At 46.9% G+C, this 24,156-nt stretch overlaps 1 protein-coding gene across 4 annotated transcripts; it reads left to right on the top strand.

Moving 5' to 3' along the window:
- The first annotated feature begins 438 nt into the window (after window positions 1-438).
- LOC118794174 (endoplasmic reticulum membrane sensor NFE2L1-like) lies at window positions 439-19,501 on the top strand. Of its 4 annotated transcripts, none has more exons than XM_036552365.1 (6): window positions 439-628; window positions 2,993-3,906; window positions 12,922-13,152; window positions 15,090-15,179; window positions 15,523-15,678; window positions 15,775-19,501. In XM_036552365.1, the coding sequence occupies exons 2-6, from the start codon at window positions 3,334-3,336 to the stop codon at window positions 17,176-17,178; spliced, it is 2,454 nt and encodes an 817-aa protein (XP_036408258.1). In that variant the 5' UTR covers window positions 439-628; window positions 2,993-3,333; the 3' UTR covers window positions 17,179-19,501. The 4 variants fall into 4 exon arrangements, with proteins under 4 accessions (XP_036408258.1, XP_036408261.1, XP_036408259.1 ...); XM_036552366.1 differs by lacking the exon at window positions 439-628 and adding an exon at window positions 665-1,217; XM_036552367.1 differs by lacking the exon at window positions 439-628 and adding an exon at window positions 1,384-1,497.
- The last annotated feature ends 4,655 nt before the right edge of the window (window positions 19,502-24,156 follow it).

Genomic DNA, 24,156 nt, shown 5'->3' with positions numbered 1-24,156 from the left:
GTGCTGGCCAGTTGGCTTCCTTTAGAAATCTTTAATAGACCGTCGTGTGAATGCAATTGATTATTAATACTCGCTCTCATTAGGAAAGCGATAAGCCCTTAGCCATGCTGATGAAGGCCGCCGACTTCATAACATACAACAAACGCAGTGAGAGGATACGCATTGCAAAGGGATGTCAGTTTTATTCTCTCGTCGATGACATTTAATCGTACCGACTGAAACGGTGATTTGTTTCTCTTACTAAACGTGCAGATGCGTTGAGCACTTCGACCTGCTGAACGACAGGAGGGCAGCTACAATACCACGTACTTGGCCTTTTCTGCGCTTTGACACAGCGTGTAGTTGTGTAGTTTTGATTGGTTCACTCGATGTCACGTGACATCCGCGCTGGAATATTCTGCTCATGCGCCCTACAGGAATGTGTGCGGCGTTCTGAAGTAGGGGCTAGCGAAGCTAGCTAGCTACTGACGTTTGGAAATTTTGCAAGTCATTGTCGGCCATACAAATCGCGGAGAACAGGAATAGCTAACCTTAGGAACTTTCTGGTCTGGATATCCTGGACAGCAACACGGGGCCAGTTCTTAACTTTCAAACAAATAACGCTAGCTACTTTTTAATCACTTCGCCCGTAAGTATGACAGCTAGCGAGCCTGCTAGTCTAGCTTTGTATTAAAGAAAATAGGTAGCCAGCTAGCGGTATCTTTACTAACGTGTTTGTGATTTGAAAAGTACGTGGCTAGCTAGATAACGTCTAACATTACCTAATGGAACGTTAATGTCTAGGGGGATCAATTTATTCAGGCAACACAGGGACCATATATTAATTAATGTAAAACGGTTATTATTCAATAAAACTGCTAAAACTCCGTTACTTTGCCGCCCCTTCCCCCATAATAGCAACAAACCGCCCTTCTCTGATGCAATTGGCTGCAATGCGTGAGAGCCGGCAGCCTCACCGTATCCTCGGTTTATGAATGGAGGGCCGGTCTTTCCGTCATCGTGGCGCCACTTGTTGCTGTCGCCGGGGTTTGCGGGGCATCCAACACTATCGGAAGTGAGCCGGCCCTGCACTTCCTGGTTGTTGGGCAAGTGGTGTTTTGTATGGGGCTGGGCTTTGAAGGTGGACGGAATAAGGTAGCTGGACTAGCTAAATTAGCAAGATCCGTAGGTTTGTTTCAATGGGAAGCGGGATAGCAGGAGGGAAGGATCAAGACAAGGTTGGTGACAGGTGTCTGTTGTGGATGTGCGGGAAGAGAGCATTAGGTTAAACGTGCTGGGTATGGGAAGGTTAGCTAAGTGGCTCCATAACGTCACTTTGGGAGGGGACACAAAGCAAGGGGAAACGAGTGTTTATACATTGACGTTATCGGAGTTCGTCTTCAGAACAACATCGCCAACGTAAAAATGTTAGATGGACAACAATTCGTGGTACACTTGTGGACAAGCAGCTAATAAAGCTACATAAATAGAGCTAGCCAGATAGTTCGTGTTAGCTAGGTAAGTTTGTGGCTAATAACAAGTCACCTAACGTTTGGTGTTTACATATATGCTTAGATATCGCGATTTAGTTTTGCTTGCTTGTTGTCTGCCTGGCATATCGGTTTCGGGTTTAACACTTGCTACAAGCTACCAACGGTAGTTAGCTAGCGAACTCTAGGTAACGTTAGCTACCTAAATTGACAAGGGTTTGAATGAACAAAAGTGTTAATTCCTTGAACGACGTAGCTATCTGGTGAACATGGTGTTGATTTCGATTTCTTCATGATATTTGATGCTTTCGTCGGATAACATCTCACCTCGAAACTGAGGAGAAGTTAATTTTCAGTTTTGAAAAGTGAAAACCTCACATCGAGGTACGGCTGTTTATTTTATACAGACACGATTTTTTTTAACGACAATGCGTCTTACCAGATCTTATTTTTCAACGGCCACTCACAGAGCACTGAAATTAGCTGCGTTTCGGTATATCTTCAGTTAACGCAACACTATGCTTCATGAAAATACATACAAGTGTAAGGTAGTAACGGTTCTCGAAACTGGTCTCAACAGATGATGTGTCTAACGTTGGACGGCTGTGAACTCATTGACATTTTATGAAATTGTTCAGGTGGCCGTTCGTGGAGACGCGTATACTGATTGCAGGGATTGTTACCCTGGAATAAAAGTGAAGAAGTAAAGGCCCTATCGCGACTGTACAGAATGAATTCCAGTAAATAAAGCTGTGCCGTCCGAGGAGATGAATCTGAATTGTGTAAACGCCTGTGAATTACGCAGATACTTTTTAAACAGTTGTATCCTCAGTTTCCTTTTCTTCTTTTAGCTTTAGCAAGATGTATGGTACAGTTTTGTAGTTTTTTTTTACAGGGGCAAGCACAGTGTGTGTTTAATTTAGTTGTGGAGTTATGTTAATGCGTATTAAGTTGTGTCTGTGTACCGTAAATGTTTGTTAAATGCATAATGACGGCTGTTTGTTGACGGTTAGATTACATCATCAGAGCAGCCTACAACATGACTGAAAACCCGTCTTAACTAAGGAGTACTTTGTGGAAAGTAGGTCAAATGTGTAGTGTGTGTTGATAAGGATAAGCCCTTTCGACAAAAAAAAAAAAAAGAATTCACGAGCCTCATTTGTTTGTCGCTAATTGACTTTTATTTAGGTCCCATTAAACTTGTCTACTTTGTGATGATTTATATTACTTGGAGTTCATTACCTGGAATAATAGATGTAATAGATAATGCTCTTTTGCTATGAAACTGTATTTTTAGGCTTAATTAGAGAAACTAAATACAAAACCGAATGAAACAAGTGAATGTTAGGGGGCTGACTTTGTCGAGTGCATTGTTCAGATCCTGGCACTGTTGCCTCACTGTAGCACGTTTTCATTTTCTTGCACTGTATTCACAACAGAAACAATTGTTTGACTACATTCGTTTTTTTATTTATTTATTAATTTTTTTTTTTTTACCTGAAACTGTCTTTTATTCGGTACAGGTTTGGAAGAAATCGCCAAAGAGGAAATCTACTACTCAAGCCAGGAGTGTAAGACAGATTTGCTTTGACTGTAAGGGCAGCCACGGAATCTTTTGTTGTTCGAGAGAAGAAAGAAGTCACACCATGCATGTTTCTGTTCTCTTAAATATTCTAAAGAAGTGAAAAAAACATAGTTTTTTCTTCATATACTTACATTTTTATTTTTGTTTTTTTAACTTTTACTTTTTTTCTTCCCAGTTTTACAGTGACAGTAAATCCGGCTTAAGTTTTTCTTTTCTTTTTATTTTGACCCCTTCTTTTTTTCTGTTTTCCCCCCTTATTTTTGGTTCTTTTGGAAAGAAATGCTTTACCTGAAAAAGTACTTCACAGAGGGCCTGATTCAGTTCACCATCCTGCTGAGTCTGATCGGGGTGCAGGTGGATGTGGACACCTACCTGAGCTCCCAGCTGCCCCCGCTGCGCGAGATCATCCTGGGCCCCAGCTCGGCCTACACGCAGACGCAGTTCCACAACCTCCGAAACACGCTGGACGGCTATGGCATCCACCCCAAGAGCGTGGACCTGGACTACTTCTTCGCCTCCCGCCGGCTGCTGAGCCAGGTGCGCTCGCTGGACCGCCTGCGCGTGCCCAGCACCCAGCTGGACGCCTGGCTGGTGCACCGCGACCCCGAGGGCGCGGTGTCGGCCGCCGGCCAGTCCGGCCCCAGCATCGCCCTGGACAATGGCGGCGTCCTGGAGGACGTAGGGAACCCCGAGAGCTCGGCCATGAGGGGCGGCGGGGGCGTGGGCGGGGGCGTGGGAGTGGGCGTGACGCACGAGGCCGGGTTCGGGCCCGGGGGCGAGGACAGCCTGGGCGCCGTGGCCCCCCAGGACGAGCAGGAGCAGGTCGGCGGCGGCGATAACCTCACCAAAGAGGTACGCCACCACACCCTTCCCCTTCCCTGTGGAGTCGGCAAAACAGTGCAGGGAATAATGGGCATATACGATAGAGCCATCCCAGTGTAAAGTGGAGGATTGGAATCAGGCCTGTAGTAGTGGGTACAGAGCAACAGACGCCTTACCAGTGCGGCCTTTGAATCCTGTCTTTTGTGAAGGCTGGAAAGCAGTGTATACTCTCTGAATTTCTGAAGTGAAATAATCACTAGGATTTATTTGTGTGACTGGGTAAAATCCATTACAGGTCAATGTGCATCTCAGAAAAAGTGGGAGATCGGTAAAGCTGACCTTTTTCTTCTGTAGTTGAGATTAGGTGCTGTGGAACACTGTTGAACTTTTCCTGAGAAAATAACTACTTTTTCAGTTTTTACAGTTTGTACAAGCTGCTTTTTTCTCAGTGTTAGCTAGAGAGTGCAGTGGTAGATGTTGGCTTCGGAGCTAAGCAGTTAAGAAAAAAATGAAAATGATGATCTACACTGCCATTATGGAACAGGGTTATATTTTTAGATACAGGAAACCATCCTTATTTGTTATAATGGAATATTCTAAATGTGTTTGGGAAGCATGTGTTTAGAAAGGCGAGTGCTTAAAGTAGATGTTTGAAAGCCCGTTGCCAAACTGTAGCTAGGGTAGCTATAGCTAGCTATTCATGGTAATTGTCAGAGGAAGAAAGGCAATGTTGTGTGTGCATGTGCATACTGGCCTGGTGGCTCCTGGTGAGCCAGTCGTGGTGGTTCTTGGAAATAATTACCATTCTGTTACGGTGCAAGACACATCAGGGCAGACAGGGCCGACGCCTCCCTTCCTGCGTCTGTGTGGGAGAAACAGAAATGCTTTGGGGCAGCTAGGTTTTGCTCTCTCGGAGCTCTTTTTGATCTTCACAACCCGGGATAATGTATCAAGCACAGGTCGTACTTCACTCTCTGCCAATAACAGATGTAAGGGCGACAGGAGGGAAGGAAGGCAGAGCGCTACCAGAGTCCAGCGGAAGGAAGAGTGGTACCCGTGGTCTTTTCGAGCACAGGCAGGGTAGAGGGCCGTTTCACAGTAAATTTAAGATGCGTACATAAGCCTTGGCTTGTGTGCGCATGTGCGTATCCGTATCCGTGCGCGTGTACGTGTGTGTGCGCGCGCGCGTTTCAGCGTCTGTGATTAAGCCTTTGAAATTTGATGGCGTTCCAGAATAGCTTGTGTTTGCCCTTCATTTTGCATAGTAAAAGCACTGCTTTTACCCTCTTTGCTACAGTGTTTACCTCACACAGAAGCTCCAGTGGTCCTCATGCCTCATGTCCCTCATGAGCCAGTCAGGAGCCCAGCGGTGGTCATTGGCTCAGTGTTTAATAGTTGTTTACTGCATGCTGACCAATGATTACACGTGGAGAGCCGGGGAACACTGCTCCACCCTACATCCCTTTAGGGCCAACTGGCATTGCTGATCCTGCGGATTTTCTGAGCTGTCTGTCTGATTGCTCCACGGCCTGCACAGTCTGTAGTGGCCTTAAGGACACTGGCTGCAACATGGCAGCTGTCAAAAGCCGATGTGTAGCTAATGCTAGCTGTTACAGATGGGCAATAATACTTACAGCATTGCGGTGATTGCATCTCTAAGGCAGGGTGATGTCATCAGAAAGGGCTTGGTAGCAGTACCTACCAGTCTGGCTAAAGGTCCTGGCTTTTTCCTTATGTTGCAAAGAATTTGAGTTGATTGTTTCAACTCAGGCTTGCTGTCATTAGCAGTGGAACTTGGTTACTAGTATTTAGCTGAATTGTTTGTAACTGAGGTCCCGGTATTTTCCTAGATTGTCTGCATTCATGCACTCTGACTGGACACCTGGACAATACCATCCATAAGCCCTGATTGGCTCGGTTGGGGTCTACCCTGATTGGCCAGAAAATATAGTCTCTGGCAGGGAAGTGGTGAGAAGATAGAGCCAAAAGTGTTCATGTGTGGAGTGGTTGTAGTGTAGAGCCGTTTTCTGTGTATGTCGACAGGCAGTTGCATTTGCATTTTCAAATCAGTTTTTCATTTGAAGGTCAGAAGTTTGTGTTTTGGGATTTAGCTAATTTTATGAATCGTTTTACATTTACAGATGGTTTGTCTGTGCTTTGAAAAATGATGGCACTAAATTCGGCACTAAATGGCACTAAATTCACTCCATACCATTAAGTGACTGATAAAACTGGTACTGATCATTTGTAAATGTATAGCCAGCCTTCTAGGGGGAAAATACAATTCTTAAATTAGTTATTTTCTGGTGTCAGGACAGAAATTGCACAGAAGCATTTTTCTTGAGTTTATAGGTTTAGATTGAGTGATACTGTTGATATAATGCATTTGTTGCTTCAGTTAGCTAGTGGCGCACAGACTGGAATTGTGAACAAAATATTAAAATGACAACAGCGAAGGAAATGTGGGTCTACGCTCAAACGTGACAGAAAGCCATATTTTTTGTAATATTTTTAGTGTTGCCAGAATTCTTTCTGGGAGCTTTAGAGAGGTAAGGATTGAGGGACTTGAGAAAGATTTTAATGTTAATTAAATTTCTTGTGAACCGTATTTTGGTACCTTGTAAATGTAAACAAAGTTCCTTCGTATCTAATCTGCCTTGGGACGTCAAAATAGGAAATTATTTCCCCTGTAAAAAAGTGCTGCTGTTGTCATGTCATAATTATGCTTGTGCTGTGATATTTATTGCTATATTATTACATAAAGTCCCTGGCTGGGCACCCGGTAGTTCAGAGTTGAACAGAACAGAACCTGAAGTGTAATATCTCTGCTGTTTCGGAATGGATTTTTTAAATGATAAAAATCCATTCAGTTTTTTCAATGAAAAAGATACAGCTGAACAGTTAGCATTTATATGATTATACAGGTGACTGGAATATAACTTCGACTCCCAGCGTACTTTTGCGCTCCTTGGAGGAGCTGTGCTGCTAGCACACTGATGCGACTGTGCGTTAGGCAGCAGACAGCGGGCAGGAGCTGGACGACGGGCACACAGTGTGGCCGGTGTCGGAGAGGAGGGGGGGGCGTGTGCCCTGGGCCGGCCCCGAGCTCCGCTGCCAGCGCGTCGGCGTTCCAGCCGCGACGGGAATGCGCGCTTGGCAAGGGCGCCGGGATCCTCTCGCCCCGACCTTGAGCGGGGGCGGGAAAGGGTGGGGGGTGGGGGGGGGGGGGCTTTTTTGGCCTGTCCGTTTTCCTCATCTGCGTGTCGCCGCACAAGCACGCCTTTGAGTCCCGGGCCCCCCCCTGTTGTCCACATTCCCCGACGGCACCTTGAAGCCCGTGGGGCCCCGTCTGGCTTTGTTGGTGAACCTGTCAGCAGCTGGTTCAGAGGTGACCCGTTTGTTTATGTGCTGGCGCTTGTGCGGTAGGCATGCGCAGTCCGCCGTCCCGTAATGCGGAGGCTGCCTCCCAACCGAGCAGTTCCACAAGCAGGATCACGCTGTCCTCCAACACTGGCCCCTGCCTGGGAGTTTCATTTAAAGTAATTCTCCCAGTATAGCCCGGTGGACGAGCCTTTGGTCAGGTCACTGTGCGGCATCAACAATGTCTGATCATATTAACATTATTTTCGTATTAAAGGGCAGCGTTCAAGAACCTTAGAGTGAACTGTGCTTTTAGCGTGTGGATCCCCTTGTCCAGTGTGTTGTAAAGATGCCGGGCTAAACTGTTGTTGAGCGTGCACACGTGTTGACGTTGTGTTCATGTTTATTTCTTTTTGCTTTGAGTAGAAGTGAAGTTTGAAGTGGGTGCCGTGTTTGTAATTTAATGTGTCCTGTTAGAAGTGAAGCCAAGTTCATTTAGTAAAAGTCAAGGTAAATAAATATAGAAACATACAAGGATGAGTGAATGAATACAGTTGCAGTCACATTAAATGATAAATGCAAAAAGACAGACATTTTGGGGAGAAAGTGAAAATGTTTTCGTGAAAACATTCCAGGCACGTTTTTTTCTAATAATACGAATACCTAGTGGCTTAATGCCAGACTCTGACACAGTTTGAACATAAATTCAGTTTGTATCTCAACAAGGTCACCATTTTAAATCTTGCCATCTCATCAACTTATCAGTGTCTCATTAGCTGCACCACCAAACACACAACACTGGTTATGTATCCAAGGCCAAAACGAACTGATGCCAGGACATTTTTTTAAGCAAAATGTGAGTCGACGGTCAGGGTAACAGCCTTGTACGCTTGGCGTTGAGTGACCCAGAGTGAGTTTGTTTAGTTTTAAGTTAGTCTGCCGTATGAATACCCTCAAGTTCTTGTATTTTTCCCCAGCTGTCTTCCTGTATTATGAGGAGGGAAAATCTTTGCAAACCCTTGACATTTTAATAGCCTCTGATCAAACAGTGAGGAAGAGCTATCCAGAAACCCCCATCCCTCATTGGCATGGGTACATGGGTGTGTGTGAGTTACTCTGACGTGACACCACCTTTTGTTAGACTGCACAGCTGAGCGGTGAGGCACAGGTGTGTTTAGGGGCGAGAAACGCACACCCTCCTCCCCCTCCCTCCTCCGAGCAGAACCTCTTGTTTCTGTATCAAAGCCTATGCAGTCCCAGGAGGGTCCCTAAATCCTTGTGGGTTTCTCTCCTCACCACTGGCCCTATCATTTACCACACAGAGGGGGTCAGCAGTACTCCATAGGGGGAGTAAGGAAGTATTTGTATTATTTATACCAACATGTAGAGATAAGTGCCATTATATGGCACATCTGGTCAGCCTTGGCTACATGCTTCTGGATCAGGAGTAGCTGCCGACTCTGGGCAGCACTAGGCCTATAACCCATCTGTTGCCACTGCAGCTTAATGAGGCTGAACACCCAACAGTCAGCCAGCCTAGCCAAGAGTCCCCAAAGCTGAGGAGAGCGACCCTCACCTTCCACAGACATCCGTAAGCAGGTGACGGTGGCGTAAGCAACCGGACCGTAACTCCTCCTTCGAAATCCCCATGCTGACACAGCCATACCGTCTGCTGTAAAGTTACAGTCAGAATACTCAAATTGGAGTCCCCCCCCCAACCCCCTTTCCAACCCTGGGCAGGTTCCACCAGGCTGTCTGCAGCTCACTGCGGCGTGAAGGGGCCTTGGCTAGCCAGAGCTGCTCTCGCCTCAGACTTGTACGCACACCGCCCTGACAGCCCCCCACCCCCACGCCTACCTGCGAGGCTGGTCCAAGGCCACCCATTCATTCCAGGCCTGACGCGGAGCTGGCACACAGTGCCGCGCTGCGGCTCGCACAGCGATAGATCAGGGGAACTGACAGGGCCTCTGAGCTTTCGTTACACTGTTCTGGACTTAATGAACCTGAAAAGAAATGCAGTGTACAACAAGTATTTGAGTGGCACGGTTAATAAAGGGTCAGGTGAATTTGAGGAGCTGGAGGTGTCTGGCTGAGAGACAGCATTTCTCTCTTCCCTGGACTGGCAGTTGCTCATCTCCCTTTTCTGCATATTTCAGGTTCGTTTCAGTATCAGGGTGTCCCTTTTTGCCATGATAATAAGTCAGCCAGGATTGTGCGATGACGTTTTTGGTCACTTTTTTTTCTGGCTCTGGATTGGATGTTATCAGTATGGTCATCTTGACCTATTTTCGCAGTCTGACTGCAAAAAAAAAAAAAAAAAAAGACCCACCCAGACAGTCACTTACCTGAGGGTCAAACGTCTCTTTCAGAGCACAGCTGTGCTCTTTTCTGGGTCTCAGGATCGCAGGCTACTGTCTTTCCCACACCCACCTACACAAACATTCATTCGAGCAGTCAGCGGGGGCTGGCATGCTGTAACCCAGCCCGCCAGGTCTTCGCTGCAAAATCCCCGCAAAATCCCCAGAAAATCCCCCTAAATGCTGGCCCGATGAGGCCCTGGGAAGTGCCGGGACTTGCCCAGGCAGCGGCCGGTGCGTGCGGTCATGTTCTGAAGGATGTTTCTGGGTTCAGCTGCCCGTGAGCGCATTGACTGATGTGGAGCCCCAGCAGAAGCTGATCTGGCCGTGGGCCAGAGAGTTCGGCTCGCACTCGGCCTCGGTCAGGCCGGGCTGCAGCGCGAGTGCATCTGCCACGCGGGCCCGGGCTTTCGCAACCTGTCTCCTGTTTACTGCTGTGTTTAGCGTAAACAGCTGCCTCCACACACACACACACACACACACACACCCCCCTCCCAGACACGGGTTCAGCTATCTTGTGTTGCTCCTATCACTTCTCATCGAGTTCCCAGCGTATACTTGAAGTAATGCACTTCATTTACACACCGCAAGCATATTTCGGCTCATTATAAAGCACTTCTGGGTTACGAGCACAGGCGAAGTTGTCAGCGGGATTTCAGAAATGCTGGAAGGGAGCAGATCGGTTGAGCTGGATGTTCTTGGGGGGTGATGGGGGGGGGGGGGGGGGTTCAAGCGCACATCTTTCTCTGCAGTTGCTTCTAATTGTGAGCTGCTTTCTTGCACAGAATGCAGCACAGATTGTTCTGTGGTTACAGCCAGAGAGGGCGGATTCCTGTAGTTCTCCCTCACTGTTTTCATTTGGTGACCTGAGCTCCCTCACTCACCGCCCACAACGGTGGTCTTCAGCTTTCCCACCTTCAAGCAAGGATGCGGGTGCTGTGATGCTCATTGTTCATAGGGGGAAAAGCCGGGCCCTTGTGTGGCTGGGGTTGTTTTGGTTAACCGTGTGTGTATTCGCATGCTGTGTTTCCATGGCCTGATTGATTGTCATGGCATTTTCTGGCTCCTGGGTAGGCACAGCACCACAGCCTGGGGGAGAGACTGGCTGAGGGTTGTGAGAAATTTCAGTCCATTTCACACGTTCTTGCAATTGTACCAGTCTCTCTTCATAGAGCACGGAGTTGTAGTTTTGGGTTACAGGTTAGTTTTGGGTTATAGGTCATTGGAGCCATAAAAACTATATGGAAGGGAACTGAAAGGCCTGGTCACAACACTGGGTGGGGTATGATGAGTGCTATAGCCTGGGACTCCGCCCTGGCTTAGGGCAATGCGTACCATTGGTCACAATGGTCAGACGGAGTGAGCACTTGACACAGTCAGCTGATCAAGACATTGTATAAACCACAAAGCAGCCCTTTTCACAAGTGCTGTCCCCAGGTCTGAAGCAGGCCAAAGTGCAGTTTAATGCCTCGGAGTGGGACCAGTGGGGTCAAAGTGCATCAGTCACAGGGCAGCCTTTCTGCTGTGTCTGAGTACAGATTCAGCCAGTTGTGAAAGGGCAGTGTGGTGGGGATGTCCACCATGCCGGGCAATGATAAGAACACAAGATAAGGACCCAATAAGTTATTCAGTTAACCTGCTCTGCAGAAAGGCAAACTGGGGTAAAGAAGAAAAACTCGAAATAAAACCTTTCAGATAGGTGGCATACACAGGTGAACACCGAGTGCAATAGAAGACAGAAGTTTTAAGTGCTTTCCCTGGTGCTGCTTCCAGAAAGACATGGAGGCTTTACATATTATTTCCCAGTCATGAGGCAGTTAGTATTGATCAATAATGTCTTGCAGCTGCCGCCCTGCCTGAGTACAGGGCCAGAGCTGCTCATGGTCCTGCAGCACTCCTGGTCCGCTGAGATACCTGGCGTACTGAACTGAGAGCAGCCAGTGCCCCAGACACAGAAGCAGCCCCCTCAGCCCCCACAGTGTCACAGGCAGTCAGGGCCGATGACTGTAAAAAGTCACTCCTGCAAAAGCACAAAGCAGGAATCACTCAGCCCTGTGTGCTTCATAGTTGCAACCACCAGTCATTTGCCCTGCGTTTTATTTTCAAATACTTACTTTCTTATTGCTGAGAATGCCAATGGTTTTCTGTCACCAATGTGTGATAATGGCAAATGAAAGACAGAAACCTGTGTTAATAGTGGTGTTGATCACGGATAGCAGATATAGTATCAATGTTACAGAGGCTGTCTCTGGGTTCCCATTCTTGAGTGGTGACTGGACTGAGACACCAAAATAACCTTGGGAGTTGTGGTTGTGTGTGTCCAAAAGCATTTCATTTTGGGTCCAGCAGCTGGATACATGTAGTCACATTGGTGAGACCATCACACCCCTGAGGACAGTGGGCCACAGCAACTGAACCACAGCTCCTCTTTGTCCAATTGGCTGGGATGCCTGGAAGGGGGTGGGCTACTAATTTTGGCCCAGTGTAAGCATGTGACAGCCGGTGACCTCGTCGGGCCTGGGCTGTGCTTCAAAAAAGGTCAAATCTATTTTTAGCTTTTTAGGGCATTGCTATAAATAAAGACAAATCAGTCTGGAAAAATAACAATGTTGGCCTCGTCTTGGGTGATGTTGGGGACTGGTGTTCCTTTTTGCCAGTTGTCTGCTTCGGTCTGTCTTTGATGAAGAAAATGTGAAATTTTGGAAACCAGATGGTTGTGGTTTATTTTTTCACCACTATTTCACTACCAGAGATTTTGTTGCATTATTTCATGCAGGGTTGTATCTCTGACCACAGACCACAAATCAAGCAAAAACAAGTGTAAAATCAGAAGCAGATCATATGATTTTAACCAATTACCTTAAAGGAACATTGTGTGTAAAAGGGTGTACTGCTGTTATTCTGGTCTTAAGAATAAGAATATTTTACTGTTTTTGCAAGTATTACCATAGTGCAGGAAGTAGTCATGGTTTTGTCCATGGCCAACTTCATGGTGCTAGACAAAGACCTTCACCATAATGTTGAACTTGTTAACCTGAATAAACTTATTCCTCACTTAACAGTAATGACTGTCAGTAGATAAAGTAAATCCTCCTCTCTGCATTCTTATGTTGACGTGACTCTGTATTTCTATTCATTTAAATAGTTAATGTGTTTATTGACAAAGGCAATAATGGAATGTAATGATGTAATGTGTTATATGGATTGATGTGCAGGCTGTTGTCATGTGTACCATTTAAAAGAAAGCAGTTGTGCCTAATTTTGGCATAGCCACTGTTTTACACTGGACATGTTGAGCAGAATCGTGACCACCGGCTCATGTTTGCAGGACATTGATCTGATTGACATCCTGTGGCGTCAGGACATTGACCTGGGTGCGGGGCGAGAGGTGTTCGATTACAGCAACCGCCAGAAGGAGAGCGAGGTGGACAAGCATCCCACCGAGGAAAAAGGGGAGGAGCTGGAGAGCGAGGAGAGCTGGAGGAATGGCCTCAACTTGCCTGGGGGGCAGGCCCATGCCCAGGTGGACGGAGAGACCGGCGAGAACATACCTGAGCAGGTGAGGTCCCACTTCATCCCTCTGAGCTTGCTTCCTCTCCTTTGGCTCTATATTGTCAGCCCATAATGACCTCACGGTTGCTGTGCAAGTAAGCCAGTTTAAAGAGATAAACTATCACACAGTAACTCTACAGTCGTCCACAGAAATTTCCATCAGCTGTGTGGAGTATGGTCATGTGAATCCAGCAGCGATGAGATATGGAAAGTGATAGTAATGAGATCCATTTAAGCATAAGTTGAATGATTTATAGTGGCCACAGCACTATATTTGTTGGAGACAACTGCAAATTCAGATGCTATAGTGTCATATGGTATGATGCTGGACCCGAGACAGCTGAGTGTCACGATTCAGTGTAGCTCTTGTGCAATGAGAAACCGAGATGGCGATGCATGCTGTCAGCCTGGAAAGCCTCAGCCATCACTTTCACTATTGCCAGGATGCTTGTGCGCTTGAGGCTGAGAGCATTATAATTTGCACACAAAGAAATTGTGAAGAGTTTGTGAGTCAGCTTTGCCACAGGGGGAATTTTCATTATCAAAGTAATTTTAACAATTCCACGGATAATAAGGCAAACCCAGGGATAGCAAAAAAAGGGCGAAGAGCACCTAGCGCCATGGAATAAGGAGCTGGGTTGATTTTTGTTTTCGTGTTAAAATGACAAACAAGGCACTTGTAGGGAAACTGGGTGTACCTTCATATTTGCTTTGTGTGAAAAAACAACACATAGAGTTGTGCTTTAACAGCTACCCAGCTACTGGATTCACAGCTGAATTGTGGTCTGTTTAGTATAAATACAGTGTGGGGATAGTGATGTCGCTTTCACACTTGGTCTGTTTTGCTGGTCCGAACTCGAGTGCGATTATTCCCCCCTCCCCCTGCCCCCGCTGGTCTCCTTTCACATTACGTTTTTTGGTTGCGAACCCTGGTCCGTTTACGTCATCAACACGTAAGCAACGTGCAGCTTTTATTTGCCAATGTCGCTAGGCACCAACGCGAAAGGGAGGCAAAATAGCAACCTATACTAGTTTTCTCATTCATCTTTTTGTAAATATGGTGTCAGCACCAAAATTGTTCCCCATTTTCACTATGCCATAAATGCATCCCGCTGTCTGAGAGTGATACGAGCTGCTCGGATAAGGAGTTTTTTGCGGAGACAAGCGGCAACGCGAAATGAATTTGCAGCTTTGCTTGCAGAGCATACACACATACCCTCAAGGTGAGCGAACAGTTTGGCTACCTGCAGTTATTTCCCGAATAGTTCTTAGATGCGACAAGCAGATAACAAATTACATGTCATCAATAGCGTTTACTTCCTGGTTTTAGATCGGATAGCTTTCACACCAAATGCGGACCACACTGGAGTTCAAGTGAACCGTACCCCAGACCGCTGTTTTCTGGAGGACTCGGGTACGGTTTCTGGTGTGCACCTGAGTTCGGAAAACAGTGTTCACGTCAACAAAACGAATCGAACTAATGGCTCAAGCGGACTTGGGTCCGCACCAAAAGCTGTAGTGTGAAAGCACCCTGAATGACAGCTCGGTATATGCTTGGTGCCCTGTAGTTTTGCCTATACCAGAACAGATCCAAGACCTCAACTATACCTAACGCCTCATGTATTGCTGTATCTTTCAAAGAACTGCAAACCTCTTGCATTTCTTTCCTTGATTAAAAACATCAGATGATTGAATAAAAGTCCATAAAACAATGCATAGCAATAGAGTGTGGTGGGATGTCTTTTGAAAGCCCAGTGACAGTGAGCTCAAGTTTAAACACACATTCACAATGTAAACAGAGAAATCAAACTCCATTACATAACCAGCATTACACCACATAATGCTTGTGCTGATTCCTCCTGCCACATGGGGGCAGTAATTAGCATTTCTGTCTAGTGCTGTGGAGGGAGCTGAGTGACCTGAGTGTTATCTCCTCTCTCCCAGCTGGCCGGCCTGGGAGCGCAGACCTCAGTATCCCTGCAGGAGTGCTTACGGCTGCTTGAGGCCACCTTCCCCTTTGGAGAGGACCCCGAGGTAACGCCCCCTACTGGGCAGTGCCGGGAGGAGCCTAGTAGAGTTGCGAAACAGAAGGAGCCTACCGTCAGAATTAATATGGCTGTATTTGTCTTAGCTAATATATATTCCAAACGAGATGTGAAGTGTGCGAGATGTCTACCTCCTTCTGATGGCTCATGTTGGACGTGGCAGTGTTTAGAATCATGGCCTCTGCAGTTATTTAGTAGTGGTGTTTTTCAAGGCAGATAAAAGAGATGATCTTCTGGTGCACTCTGCACACTGGTGTAAACCAGCAGTAGTCTCCTCCAACACCTGCAGTGTTGTCACCCTTATGGGGCGGTTGTGTCGTGTTAATTTGCAGTTCCCCGGTACAGTGAACTCAGATCTGAACGGGTCCGGTGAAGAGGGTCCCTCGACATCCCAGGGGCTCTTGCCATCCCCCTTGCTGCCCCAGAGCGAGCCCTCCCTAGACCTGGAGCAGCAGTGGCAAGACATTATGGCCATCATGGAGCTGCAGGTCAGTCCCAGACGCTGCCTCACTGTCTCATCTTGGGCAGTTCAAATGTCTCTCTTGTGTCTGACCAGTCATTTCTTATCACATTTGTGTATTAAGGACATGGAGGTGAACAGCACTGCAGGTAACTCCTTCCTGGCCACCGACACTGACAACAGCAGCACCGGCAACAACCACAGAGAGATGGAGGCAGAGCCCCTGGTGAACTATGGCCTCTCCAGCCCCACCCCTATTAACCAAGATGTCAGCCTCCACCAGGCGTCCTTGCCCAGCTGTAGCCAGGACCTCCGTCCCTTCTTCAGTCCCGATTTGGACGGCTGCGTCACCATGGAGCCCCCCGGCCCCCATCCACCCGCCCTGCTCAGCCTCTCCTCCAGCAACTCCTCCAACCTCAACACCAGCTTCGGGGCCACCAACCTGACAGGTCTCTTCCTCCCACCCCCTCTGAACGGCACTAACAACGGCACCCTGGAGCCCGTGCTGCCCGACCCCCTCAACGTCCTGCTGGAAGAGGCCATGCTGGACGAAATCAACATCCTGGACCTTGCCTTGGAGGAGGGCTTCAGTCACACCCAGGCCTCCCAGCTAGGCGAGGAGCTGGACTCCGACTCCGGCCTCTCCCTGGACTCCGGCCACAGCCCCGCCTCCCCCAGCAGCTCGGAGACCTCCTGCTCCTCCGCCTCCTCATCCTGCTCCTCCACCTCCTTCTCCGAGGAAGGCGCCATAGGCTACAGCACCGACGCCGAGGCGGAGGAGGGCGCCGTCGGGGGCTACCAGCCCGAGCACAGCAAGTTCTGCCGCATGAGCTACCAGGACCCCTCCCAGTTCCACTGCCTCCCGCAGCTGGAGCACGTCGGCCACAACCACACCTACAACCTGCCCCTGTCCGCCTCGCGCCACCCCACCGAGCAGCCCCAGCCCGCCGGCACCAGGGGCAAGAGGCCCGGCCGTGACCGGCCACAGGACGCCAAGCTGCAGCAGCCCTTCCAGGAGCAGAACCTCCTGGACAAGCAGTCGAGCCGCGACGAGCGGCGGGCCCGCGCCATGAAGATCCCCTTCTCCAACGACAAGATCATCAACCTGCCCGTGGAGGAGTTCAACGAGCTCCTGGCCAAGCACCGGCTGAGCGAGGCCCAGCTCGCCCTGGTCCGCGACATCCGCCGGCGCGGCAAGAACAAGATGGCGGCGCAGAACTGCCGCAAGCGCAAGCTGGACACCATCCTCAACCTGGAGCAGGGCGTGGACGCCCTCCGGCGCGACAAGGCGCGGCTGCTGAAGGAGAAGATGGAGTTCCTGCGCTCCATCCGGCAGATGAAGCAGAAGGTGCACAGCCTGTACCAGGAGGTGTTCTCCCAGCTGCGCGATGAGAGCGGGCGGCCCTACCCCACCAGCGAGTACGCGCTGCAGTACGGCAGCGACGGCAGCGTCCTGCTCACGCCCCGCCGCCCCGCCGCCGAGCAGAGCCGCAAGCCCGAGAAGAAGCAGAAGGACAAGAAGAAGTGAAGGGGGGCGGCCATCTTTTCTTTTTGTTTGCAAAAAAAAAAAAAAAGAGATGTTTTACTGAAGAAAGCAAGGTGTGTTTATTTTCTTGGACACGACTGGTGGGGAAAAAAGCAAAAGGGCAGTTACACTACTTTTTCCTGGTTTAGTTTTTTTTCTTCATTTTATTTCAGTTACAGGAAACAACTGTGAAGCATAAATGAGTTGCTTTAGTACTGAGTTTTTCTTCCATTGTATTTTTGAAGAAAAAGGATGAACGGGGAAAAAAAATCATTTTAAAACATGAAGGAACTGACAGTTTTGAGAACATCTTCACTGGACCTCATGGCAGCCAGTCACTGCTGTTCCATGCAGAGAAAGGACTGGTCCAAAATCAGCCGTAATCCACAAATCTGCAGTCATAAATACACAAAAGCATCACTTATATTGGATCTTCTGTGTCTGCCTGGAATCAGGTGGACAGCAATGCAGGCACAACATAATTCAGCTTTATGAGGTCACAAGAGGTGTTGCTCGTATGTTGGCGGGCCCTTGAGAGCAGCTTATTTGAGAGATATTGCAGCTTCATTCCTGTGATAGAGAGAACGGACTCCCCCCCTCCCCCCACCCCCCACCCTTCAAGGCTAAAAAGGAAGTCATGTCAGAACGGGCCCCGGGGTTGAAGGTCCAGGAGGCTGTGGTGGTGTGAGCTGGACTTCGGAAGGTGACGAAAGTGATAGCAGTTTAGCGAACAGAAATTTTCTCCTGCATCTTTGCCAGTACTTGCCAAAAGTCGTATGGGTATTCTGTCTTTAACTCAAGAGAAACGTGAGGATTTGCCCTCCGCACTCGCTGAGACCGCGTTAGCAGTGCAGGATCGGCGTGTGGTGAAACGCTGACAGGATCGGGTCGAGGACTCAGTGCGGGCCGTTCTAGTGTTCCCTGATAGGAGCTCCGAGGGCTGTTTCGTAAGGAGCTGAGGTGTTACACCAGAGGGGCGTGGCTGAGTGGGCACTGAGAGAGCCCAACCGCTGAGGAAGGCGTGGCTGGACTTGGAGTTCGGAAAAGGAATGGGTGTGGAATGAGGAAGCGCACACCAGAGAACAGCCCTGCTATATCTGTACATAGCACTGCCATCGTCTGTAGGCCTTGGCTGTACTGTATAAACTCTTTCTCTCTTTCTCTTCTCCTCTCTCTCTTCTCTCTCTCTCTCTCTCTCTCTCTTCCTCCCTATCTCTGCCTCCTCCTCTGTGTAAAAAATTGTAGTGTCTCATATTGTCATGGCTAATGTTAGGAGCGTCTGTGTCTTGCTCACCCTGTCTCAGGTTCAAGGGTGAACATTTTCCATCGGCCTCAGTCGTCACCTAAAAATTAGCTCAAGCCACCAAAAGATGTCTTGCCTGGGATATGCTTACATCCGTTCTGATTTTGCCCGTTGAACATCTTCTGTTCAGAGCGCAGAACATCCTCCGATGAACTCTTGTTCGTGTTAATATAGCTAAGATGCTGCATCCCTCAGCAAAAGGCTGTCAAATTACATAGAGAATTCAAATATGTACTGAAGTTAAAATAAAAAGGATGCACTTCTTAAACACTTACTGCCACCACATTGCTGTGCAGCGAAATTTATTTTAAGAATTGTAGCTTAATCTGAATAGGACTGGTTAGTAGTTAACATGGATACTTTTGTTGACAGGCATTAAAAGTGACACAGATACATAATGGCTATACAGCTAAGTAGTAGTGTCAACAAAGTTATAAGGGGTTCATTACCTTTCTAACGAGTCAAAATGGTTGCAAAGGTGGCTGCACTTATTGTGTTGACAACATACCTGAAATTTCAGGGCTAAAGTCACTCTGGTGAAAAATTGTATCATTCAGCAGGTAAACCAATGGGAAGTAGAAACTAAGAGATGTTTTGAGTGTTGTGAAATCAGCCACTGTAAAAGAAAACATGCAGACAAAAGCTTTGTTTCCCCCCGAAACATCCTTGAAAAAACTGAAAACATTTACACATTTGTTATTGTTTACACATTTAAGCGATAGACGTAACATGTACTCGTGTAACGACAACTTGTACCGTCTCCATGTTCAACACAGGCGCCTTGTGCCTTACGCCATCTCGGGGCCTCCCTATTTCGCCTTCGGTGCATCTCCCTGTTCATCCCCAGCTGACCTGTGTGCTCTCTGTAGCCTCGCTCACTGGCTGTGGTACCAGGCCCCACAACATGTTTGGTGACGGCTGACCAAGACTGTGCCTGAACGTGGACAGAGCAGTCAAAACCAGCGGGTGGTCAACCCGCTCAAACAACACATAGTAGATGTTTATTGTCAAAATTCGAGGCTCGTTTGATTGGATCGTGATCAGACAGGGAAATAAAGGAGAAGACCGCAATGAGCAATGTTCCTCCCTGCAATTTTATGCATGATTGTCTCAGTTCAGCACACGAATGTCACCAGACATGTGTACAGCAAGAATGAGGTATACTTGCTGTATAAAGCAGGCCCGACACAAGGCTGGTCAGCAAGGCTACGTCTTCTCCAGCCAGGTCGTTATTTAGCTATAATGGCATTCCTAGTGTACTGAAATATTGAAGTGAACTTACTGCATGGGAGTGGGCTTCATCTTTTTGTTTGTGCTGATCTACAAGTATTGAAAATGGAGATCATTCTACCTGTTTACTGCCTGCGTATTTTCAGTTTTACGTTTCATGAAATAAGTCGTACACAAGTACTAAGAAGCAGGATTTATTAACTGTTTTCGATCAGTGTGGACGTGCCTGTAGAATAATGCGTGACCATCTGTACTCAGAATTGTGAACTCGGAACACCAACGCAGAACCATCAGGTAGTTGGCAAGGTTACGATATGCGGGATCTTTGTTCCAGGTAGGGTCGTTCCTTTTTGAGGTGCATGAGAAGCTTGAGAACTACATTGCCTCTTGTTTACAAAGAACCGGATACCATCAGGATTTGGTAAATCAAGTCAACATTGAAATTTGTCTTTTAGAAGAATTTAAGACAGAGCGCTAGACCCTTTTTATGTATAAACAATGAAAGCAGCAGAAAGCATTTCTGCATTACCCTTGATCCTTTGCTGACTTGTTAATTTTTTTGAGCAAGTTGAATATTTATTGGGCACTTGAACTGATGTCATTTGTGACTGGTGAATCAAACATGGCCATCACATTTTAAACTATTAGACTTGCTCTACGTAGGAGTCCTTTAAGGGAGCAGTTTTAAGACCTGGACAAACGGGAAATGAATTTAGACAAAGTTTAACTGATACTTGTAAGTCTTGTTGACCTTTAACAAAGCAGAGCCCTTACAACACAGTTACCCTAAGCTGAGGGTGTACGGCTCTTGTTTCTCACTAGGTGCCCCAAACTGACATCACAGGGCAGTGAAGTGTCCCAGCACCATAGGACATAAACAGGAACTAATAGGCTGTCCCCTTCTTCATCAGCACAAGGAGATGAAGCACCAGGAATTCAGTGAAGGCAGCCTGCACTCCAAATGGCCACACCTTCCCAATCATGTTTTATTCCTCTGTAATTGCAGTTTGTTAGCATATAGAGCAGAGTTTATGGTATAGGCATGATTTAAATGATTTCCAATGAGCCTGTATTGTTTTGAGAACAGTGCCATAGATTATACACTTCCCATACTATACTACTTTATACTGTATGATACTGTGCTGTACTCAGCTGTACACAATGTCTTCACTGACATCCATGTGCTTCAATCCCCCTGCAGTTTCAATTCAGTTCCTGTTTAGAATCTGTCAGCATCCCAGAGAGCCAGTTCTGGAGCAGGGGTGAGAATCATATAGAGATTTTCTGTGACCGACAAGCCTGGCAGTGTTTTAGGATAAGGCGCTTCTTGTTCATGTTGCCTTGCAGTAAAAATTATAGAATGGCTCCGACCATTCACTCTGTCAGAGGAAACCGAGTGGGTTAGTATCCCACTCGAATGCCGTGCGTAGGACTAGCTTGCATAGCTAAGTGTAAGCACTAGAGTAGTGTGCGGTAATGATGACCTGCTCAATTTGTGAAAACGGGGGGGAAAAAAAAGTAATGCAAAAAATTGTTTTGCTTCAGCGTTGAAAGCTCCACCCTCTCAACTATACCTGTACTTATTGAATGAAATGTCCTAATTTGATTTGTCCTAATCGTCATGGTCCAAAGACTAGTCAAGGGACAAGCTTTTGATTTTCCACTCATCTCTTGGGTGCAAATGTATACACAGTAATAAATCAAATTGCAAATGATGTCATATGCCATGACTAATGTTTGTTTTCATTTTGGAAATGAAAAAGAAACAAAATTATCACGCCGGAATGGAAGCGCTACATGGTTTGTGTTTATTACAAAAAAAAAAAACATCAACAAAACTGAAAAATATTCACCTCTGGAATTTATTTTTGTCGGTTTGAGAGTAATACACTGGGATTATACCGTAATGTTCCAGAGCACTTGTTAGGTTTTTATGTCTGTCTTCGAGTCTTGTCATGTTTTTTCTCTCCTTTGTTCTGTAAATATTTTTATGTTCGGATTACACGTTTTATGTCCCTTGTACTGTAGATTTCTGTTTTACAAAGCCATTACCCCTCTTTGAGATTGGTTGTATGTTTTCCCAACTTGGTTTATTTAAAAAAAAAAGTTTGCTGGCAATCTGGGATTGTTCTTTTAATGATTAATAAAATATTTTTATTTTAATTCCTGACTGTGTTGTTTGTTGTGAAGAACTAGTACCCTGCAAGGTGAAATTCAGCAAACAAAATGTAATTGGAATCCTGTTCATTTTCAAATCAGTGCAGAGCAAATACAAATTTGGTAGTTTTACATACAGGACATTTAATGGAATTATAGTTGCTTCAGTGCTTGTGTGAAATGGAGGCATATTTTGACATTTCTGTCAAGACCAGTCATAAAGAAAACTGCACCTCTGACAGAACTGCAGGAAACGTATCGCTGACGAAGAGCTTGATTTTTACTGGTGCTTACTCTTCTAAGACACAGGATTATTGCTCTTTTAAACAAGCGTTAGATCACCTAGAAATAATACCTTGCGTATTTAGTGATCCCAAGACAGATGATGCATCTGATTGGCAAGCTCTTTCTCCCGCAAAATGAACTGTAGCTACCAAAATAATGGCTGTTTCTGTTCCTGGTTCCCTTCTTCACTAGGTGTTTTGAAGGGAGCTCCAATTGGGTAAATTGGAGCCAGGTTTCCGCACCTCTGCACCGCCTCTCGAAGCCATGGCCATTGTGAGTGGCCAGCCCATTGACAGCCTGGCCATTTCACGAGATACTTGTGCCGCTGGCTGGATCCTTTTGGTCCCTGTGGGCATGGGCAAGGCCAAGCTGAAAGCATAAGCATGGTGGCCATCCAGTATTAGCATGTCTACCTCGCACATCACAGTGATTGGCTCCCCCTCTCTCCCTTCTCTTGGAGGCATATAACCTGTCAGCGTCTGACGAAATCCACCAGAGTGCATGCATTACAGCATGTCACTACGATATGAAGAAACATCAAGCAGCACAGGGGTCAATACTGGGTGTGTAAGCGTGTGTGTGTGTGTGTGTGTGTGTGAAAGAGGAGGTAAGGCAGCTGCAATGATTGTACAACCGAGGCAGAAAATGGCTAACTTTACTGTGGACTGCCTGTACTCGAGCAAGTAACAAGGTACAAGCACTGCACTGTTGAGTGACGGTGCTAATCCACCTATAAATCAACATACACACAGGCTGATATTAATACTGACAGGCAGCACCAGTATTAATTCCTATTAAGAATCACACGTCTCTCCTCAGGCTGCTGCCAGCCACTCAGTGAGTGAGTGACTGCGTGGGTGGGTGGGTGGTGAAGGGGGTGCCAGCCATTTCTGAGCTAGCGAGTGGCTAAAGGCTAGCACACGCGCTGCAGTTTTAGCCCTGATTTAGCTCCTTTTATTGCCCTCCAGTTTGGCACAAGCTTCCCGTGGTCCTTGGAGGAATTTGCCGTGCGCATGCTGAAATCGTACCTTGGCTTCGCACCCAAGATTGTGTGGTGTGTCAAGTCCTGCGATTCATGACAATCGCTCTTTCACGCACCTTACGAATTGTGAACAGATACCAAGCAACCTTGAAATTCTCGGCAGTTCCTGTTCCAAGTAGGGTTTCTGGAGCTCTCAGGGGCTGCCAACAGCAACAGCAGAATGAACCAAAACAAAAACGCTGTTTTCTGCAGGGTGCCAGTGTTTGCGGTACAGCTGCAGCAAAAGCAGTGAAAGACGGCGCCTGACAAAACATTGAGGCCTTAGCAGAAAATACATATGAAAGATATGAATTCACAAAACTGTAGCTCCCCAATCCGGCAATAATAGGGTGACCGTACGTCCTCTTTTTTCCGGACATGTCCTCGTTTTGGGACCTAAAACATGCGTCTCTAAACGAGGACATGTCCAGGAAAAAGAGGACGTATGGTCACCCTAGGCAATAACCCACTGGTAACGTGTGTGGGGCTAACTCACCACAGGCTACACTCAGTAGGGATGCTCAGAAATCTTAATTGGTAAACTGGGCTTAACTTAAATGTGGACTCCTTACAATGTGGAAGTCAAGTATTAGTGGCACTGATGACCAGATTCAACATATAAGTGGAAATAGTACTGAGAACAGCAATTAACACAGGTTGTCAGTCTAGCCGTCTGGGTGAAGAGGAATTCTTGATGTAACAGAAAACACAAACACCTTCTCTTCTAGCCAATAAGCTTACTATTAATTTTCTTGTACAACCTAATTAGACACAGTGACAGAAAGAAACCACTATGTAAGGCTTTCATCTTATGGTAAGTTAATAATTTGCACACCAGCTTCTGGTTAGCTACAAAGCATAGCTTTAGTCCTGAGACATCTTAGATTCTTATCAGGTACTATCTGCAACATAAACTCCGTAAAATTGCTCAGATGAGCAGTTATTTTCCAGTTGGCTAACAGTAAGAATTATCTAAGCAAAGCTA

The sequence above is a fragment of the Megalops cyprinoides genome, chromosome 19 (assembly GCF_013368585.1).
Source record: "Megalops cyprinoides isolate fMegCyp1 chromosome 19, fMegCyp1.pri, whole genome shotgun sequence".
NCBI classification, from domain to species: Eukaryota; Metazoa; Chordata; class Actinopteri; order Elopiformes; family Megalopidae; genus Megalops; species Megalops cyprinoides.
The sequence above is the reverse complement of the archived record's forward strand: the minus strand, read 5'-3'. Positions and strand labels throughout refer to the sequence as shown.

What these genes read in the sequence shown, in the direction of transcription:
- LOC118794174 (XM_036552365.1), top strand. Translation starts at nt 3,334, where the DNA reads ATGCTTTACCTGAAAAAGTACTTCACAGAGGGCCTGATTCAGTTCACC. An exon ending in GCGAGAACATACCTGAGCAG is followed by an intron (nt 13,153 to 15,089) that starts GTGAGGTCCCAC and finishes CCTCTCTCCCAG; the next exon opens with CTGGCCGGCCTGGGAGCGCA. An exon ending in TGGCCATCATGGAGCTGCAG is followed by an intron (nt 15,679 to 15,774) that starts GTCAGTCCCAGA and finishes TTGTGTATTAAG; the next exon opens with GACATGGAGGTGAACAGCAC.